General features: G+C 42.6%; 2 protein-coding genes across 2 annotated transcripts; both read left to right on the plus strand.

Moving 5' to 3' along the window:
* Positions 1 to 2,039: 2,039 nt before the first annotated feature.
* Positions 2,040 to 2,316, plus strand: DFJ58DRAFT_728395 (uncharacterized protein; the record flags this gene model as incomplete). The annotated part of the gene is made up of 2 exons (XM_041385587.1): positions 2,040 to 2,102; positions 2,155 to 2,316. 2 exons carry the CDS (start codon positions 2,040 to 2,042, stop codon positions 2,314 to 2,316), a joined length of 225 nt encoding a protein of 74 aa, XP_041243574.1.
* A 269-nt stretch (positions 2,317 to 2,585) lies between these two features.
* DFJ58DRAFT_728396 (uncharacterized protein) lies at positions 2,586 to 2,996 on the plus strand (the record flags this gene model as incomplete). The annotated part of the gene is made up of 1 exon (XM_041385588.1): positions 2,586 to 2,996. The coding sequence occupies one exon, from the start codon at positions 2,586 to 2,588 to the stop codon at positions 2,994 to 2,996; it is 411 nt and encodes a 136-aa protein (XP_041243575.1).
* Positions 2,997 to 6,359: the final 3,363 nt, after the last annotated feature.

Raw genomic sequence — 6,359 nt, forward strand, 5'->3', positions numbered from 1 at the left:
TCTGATCAATGGATATCTGCTCTGATTGCTATGCTAGCTTACGGATTTCACACAATAACAACCACCTCAATGACAACAAAGGCTTTCATCCTTTAATGATCCAACACTAACACCAGCAACTAGCTTTGTTGGGTTGTCGAGTGATGGACAAAACAGGGTGCCTCACGAGAGCGAAGCACACATCTTCTCCATCTGCGCAGACTCATATATGACTGGTAGGTCATGCATCGTGATTTAATGATCCTCAAGTAACTTTTTTTTGGCAGTGTACCGTCCCTCGATTGTCTTTCTGGTGGCACAACTTTGTGTCTACATCATCCAGGTGCAACTGCACACTTTGACCGACATTCATCCTGAAGATCTCAGCACATCACTCTATATTAATCCAAAGCTTCTTGCTCAGCACACAGAATGTCATCAAACCATCGCACACATCACCCAACTCTTCATCGAGGGATGCGCTCTTCCGATTGCACAATCTTTCCATGAAGCTCGACTAGCACATGGATGGAGGCAAAGATCTTCGAAGTCACTCAGTGCAGCATGAGTATGATGCGATTCCCCTCATCCCCTTACCTTCTAATGGCACTCATCTTTCCGACTTTGACATCCTGGGCAACTGTTGGTTGTCTTGACCATATATTTGCCATGAGAGCAACCACTGACTCCATGGTACCATTTTCTTCTATCCCTGAAGGCCATCTGTTCGTTGGATCAATCAGCAAGTCCCTTTATCTAGCCGCACTTCATTGGTTGTGAGAGATAGCACAGATAGATCTCATAAGTCAACTTTATATTGTGCATTTACTTAACTAATTTCACCTGCAGGTTAACCAGTTATGCCACATCACCATCAGACGCAGTTCGCCTCGCTACCCACTTTCACCCTCAATGTATGATGTTATGCACACTAGGGTTAGCCCTCATTTCCCAGGCGAAGTTTTGCCCCATCAACCCCCAATTCAGGCTTCCACCCAATCGTCCGCCACCACCATCTCAGGGCATGACTATAGCTCAAATGCACCAAATCCAGGCTACACCATCCACGCCATCTCGTGCCCATTCTCAGCAGGCCTGAATGTAGCTCGCATTCCATCAAACACATCACATTCTTTCCATGCACACAGATTCCGTCATGCTGGTGTCAACATCAACAACTGGTAGGATCACAAATCAGGTGCCTGGTGGCTCTTCTTCATATCCCTCTCCTGGAAGACCGCTTCAGTCATTCGGACCATCAACTCAACTCACCCTCCAGGCACTTGGGTATGGTGATGTGTTTCTATAAAGTTTGCCGTGATGTTGTTTGACAATTTTGTCACTGAAAATTGGGTATCAGGGCTAGCCAAAAGAGGCTTCACTGATCCAGATCATGCTGAGCAGATCTCCGCTGCCATGTGAGATGATTGTGACGAGTTATGATTGTGCCTGTACTAATTTTTTTGCAATGTAATACCATTCTGTGTGCTGACTTCACAAATTTAATTTTGGTTTCTGAGTACAGCTTGTTTTCTATCCATGATGCATGCTGTCTTCTTGAGCAACAGACGTCGCCTCGTTGCTCGCTGTGGGTGCAAGAAGGCCCCAAAGCTATCCCGAGAAGCTGGCCAGGCTATTACTACCCAACAGCGTGCCAAGTGTGCTGATGAGGATGCTGCGGTGTAGATAAGGTCCTGACCTATATTGATGAACAAGCTACCGAGCTAGCTCAACAGTTTGGTTGAAGTCGCCGACGTTATCTGGAGAATTTTTTTTTATAGCCTCAGCAATGCAAAGAAAACAGCACAATAAGGCCAGTGCCTGGTCCGCGTATCTGCACATCAAAGGTCGAAATTCTAATGAAGGTATGTTCTTCGTGGTGACTAGTATTGAATGAAGTTGTACTAATTGCTTGCAGATAAAGAAGTAGGACCATGAAGCAAACATTCATTCCCTCGCTCGTGACACAGAGGAATACCACAAGCTCACATTGGAGCAACACTCAGAGATGGTAGAGGAATTTAATAAAATCAAGAGCTCTGGACAGAGTAAGCCATCAAATGTCACCCACTCGTACTCGCCTTGCAGAGGTCAATCATAGCTTTGCTGCAATGGTCAGTGAGGTGAGTTCCAACTGGTCCTTACAGTATGTAAAATCTAACTGTTCTCTGACAGGCTGAAGCACTCAAGGAGCGTGTAGGTACTGAAACCTTGATTGTTGCAGTGCGAAGTTCGACCAACCTCAACATGTTGCCCAAAGTCCACTTTACCAGTGATGTGGTGTCCCACTTTTGTCTGCACACTCTTACACGAGGATCCCATGAAATTTGGGATTAAGATGGAATCTACAGTTCTCGCTGGGCTCCAAAACACGAAATGGTGAGATTTTTGAGCCAATGGGTAGTTTCACACTGCTAATCGTAATCATGCTCACTTAGTTTTCTCTATGACTTACACTGATCGCAAACTCACTGCCAAGAGCTCAATTTGAAATGGTTTGAATCAGAGTTTAGGTACGCAAACATTTTATTTATTTACAATCTTCTAATCTACCTAATTAGTTGAGGTGACTGAGGATCAGAACGCAACACTCGAATTTGTCCGCTATGAGCGGATGGTCCAGTCTCATCTCGTCAAAATTGTTGGCTGGTGTTTACGATCACTGGGGTAATCCAAGCAATCTCAAGGGCGGTGTTGATGCCTTGCAGACACTTGCACTTGCAGTCGACAATCAAACATGCCGGTTTGTTAAGATTTTGAAAGATGAAGCCATCAAGCGCTTGGAGCGCATTGATGCTGGTGAAGACTTGTCCCCGAACAAAGTTGACACAGAACCCTACATAAACAACAACAACAACAACAAACAACAACAACAACAAAAACAACAACAACAACAACAACAACAACAACAACAACACAACAACAACAACAGGGACATGGACATTGACATTGACATGGACATTGACATGGACATCTACAACAGCAATGGGAACGGCAACAGCAATGACCAAGACTGAGACAACAATGGCAGTGTGGGCAATAGTGTTCCCACTGGAGAGCCTCGTAGTGAGATAACAGGTGACCTCATTGATCCTGCGCTTCGAGCATGCAGAGGTGAGCATTTCCATGTTGTTGTGAATCCTACTAACTATCTACTTTTTTACAGCTTCTGCGCCGGCTCCATCTGCGCCTGCTCCATCTGTTCCAGCTTTCAACTCAGCACCCGGTAAGGAGGCTCCATGCCCACACCTCCTTCATTCTTCAACAGCCCATACTAACAAGTATCTACTACAGTGACGAATCACAAGCGCGGCGCTCCGGAGCCTTCAACTGATGGAGCGCCGGCAAAGAGAAAGAGAAAGATGACTGAAAAGGCCGTGTATGCAGCAAGGAAGGCACAGACACGGAATAGGAGGGGGAAAGGACCAAAGAGTATGGCTGTTGTGGATTCTAGTGACTTGGATGAGAATGAGTGGGAGGACCTTTAGAATGAGAATGGCTACTACAGCGCAGGCTTTTCCCTACATACTTGTTCACTTTCTGGCCTTGTTTTTATGCTGTACACACCACTTTTAATACATGGTTTTGATGTATGCAATTAATTTAGGAGGATGACAAAAAATGCGCCCTTAAACAACTAAAATTGAGGCAGGTAGTGAGCTTGTCATGGGAGACAGCGAGCTCGTTGTTGACGACAACGGCGGTGGGTGTGGTACTACCATACTTAGACATTACTCACTTGCTCACATGCTCCCTATACCACAGTATAATATTGAAGGCTCTAAGTCCCCTTAGGATGCTGGTCTGGACCACCGGTCCTCACAAATAGGCCTTTTTAAGCTAACGTAGTGGCACGTAAACATCTTAGGTACCACTTTATCAAGTAAGAAAGGTGGGAACAATAGGTGCTATTAGCCATAAATCCTTATATATCTTCTTCTGTTATAGTCCGCTGCCCATGGAGGATGTATCCTGGTTCTCTGGGATGTATCCTACTATTTCTGGGATTACAAATCTTCATGCCACTGGGGGTTGAATACCTCAAACCATTGACCATAATGGGGACAGCTGTTCAATGTGCCAGGTGCCTGAGGCTTGCCATTGCTGTGGGGCATGCAATATTGGGGGGCTGTATGAGTATGTAGAATAGTTGAAGGGATCTGCATTCATGTCATATGAAGAGAGCATGACAGTGCACTTAATTGAAAATAAGGCACCCAGGTTCCAGAAGGACTTGAACAATGTTAACTCATCCCAGAACAGTGTCAGCAGAAAAATGATTATTGTTAACATTTGAATACATGCATTGTGATTGAGCAATAAATGACTTTGCTGAAGACTTCAGGACAGACAAATATCCCTGTGAAAATGAAAACAAGATGGCTAGAGCATGAGAGTGTGACACAGGGTAATCCGGTAATTCCTACAACTTTAAGTACAACATAGATGAAAGAGAATTACCTGAAGAACTGTATGATATCAAAACAATGCAACATAGAACTACACACCAATATGAATGAAAACCATCCACTGCTTGAGTGGAACTTTTGTCTTCATGGCATTTGTAACATGCATCAGCAAATTAGCATTTTCACCACAGGTCTCACAGGCCTCACAAGGTTTCACGTATTCCTATCTCTTGCTAACTAGAGTTTAAAAGTCTGGTTGCAAAACCCGAAAAAGACCAAAACTGGACCAAAACTGGACTGCAAAAGACTGGACTGCAGTTGCGGTTTTCTTGCTCCAAGAAAAGTCCAGTTGCAGTCTTTTTGTTTCAAGAAAAAAAGAAAGACCGATCCAGGACCAGTTTGGACTGGTCTTTTTGCAACCGGTTGCTTGTGGGAATGTAGTACTTAATCAGGGGATTCCAATGGTGGTTTGGTCATGTCAAACGGTGTCATGCATGGTATGCAACTCATACCATGACAGATACACAAGAGGTGTGATAAGGAAGGTATAATAGACCCTACTGTATCCTATCACCAAGTTACCCCATCATTTCCCCCTTAGTTATTAGCTAGTATTTTCACTTTCAATCTTCACTTCCATTTTTCCATGTATTTCTAATTTGTTCTATGGCATTCCATCTCTTCTATTTTCCTCAGGCATATTCAGCCAACAGACTTTCTTTTCAGCCACCAAGCATGTTTGTAAGCATGTCATGTGACTGGTAGATATCATGATTTGTAAAGATTGAGCTTGACTCATCATGTTTTGTCATGATTTGTCATGCTTTGTAAGATTTCTAACTGTATTTATAAGCTACTCAGTAAGAAGGCTGATTCAGCACACCAAATGGCATTGTTAGTAAGCACATCTTTACCAATCCATGTGATGACTCATGCCATGATTCGTCATGCTTTGTAAACTACACTGTATTTATAATGTAAATTAGTAAACAGGCTGGCTCAACACACCAAATGGCATTGTTAGTAAGCACATTCTTACCAATCCATGTGATAATTCATGCTTTGTAATCAGGGCCTCCAAAAGGTATATAAGGAGCCCAATTTTGCCATGTAATAAATGGAGCACTTCCCACCTCCACTCATCTCAAACAGTGTGAGATTAAGTAAGAACCTAAGTACAGGCAAATCATTAGCCTCAAAGTAAGACTAAGAATCATTTATTCAATTATATACTACCTTACAGGGGTTGATTATATAATCTATCAGCTATTCTAACTAAGTTTAACCCATACTATTTTCCTCTCTCTTTTACAGGAAGGGAGACACGATTCATGCTACACATTTCACGCTACACAATACACAAGCACACTAACTCTCAGACACAATTCATACCATAGACTCAGTATACAGCATCAAATTGTTTTAAACTAACCAAGGAACAAATAAAGAAGGTATATTGAAATAAATCCTCCCAAGAACTCACACATTATCTACCACGAAAACTAGAAAAGTTGTAGACTGTGTACTTAAGGACTGGCAATAAGTCTTATCCTATATAGTTGTGTTGTCACTATATAAGCGGCGTACATAAGACCCTTAAGTAAGAGGACAACGGTTAAGATCTGAAAAAGATATGAGCATTACAGGGAAGGCTTGCAAATTGAAGGATGTTGGCATAAAAATTAAAGATTGGCTTATAACTTACCCAAACCTTGAGTGTTTGACAAGATAAGACTAGCAATGGAGTCATTTAGACTAGGACTACAATTAGTGTTGGGACACCTAAGCCTTATGATGACTTTCATATTTTTCATATTTCAAAGATGAGCCTGATAACGATTTTTGTTAAGCTTATACCTTGCTTATGTGTGAACCTATTGAAAAGATAAGACCAGTCCTAGACTCGTCTAGACTTCCAGTACAACTTTTGTTAAGCCACTTAAGCAATCACAACACATTTCATATTTGCCT

Source organism: Suillus subalutaceus (genome assembly GCF_016647625.1).
Source record: "Suillus subalutaceus strain FC151 chromosome Unknown DFJ58scaffold_58, whole genome shotgun sequence".
Classification (NCBI taxonomy): domain Eukaryota; kingdom Fungi; phylum Basidiomycota; class Agaricomycetes; order Boletales; family Suillaceae; genus Suillus; species Suillus subalutaceus.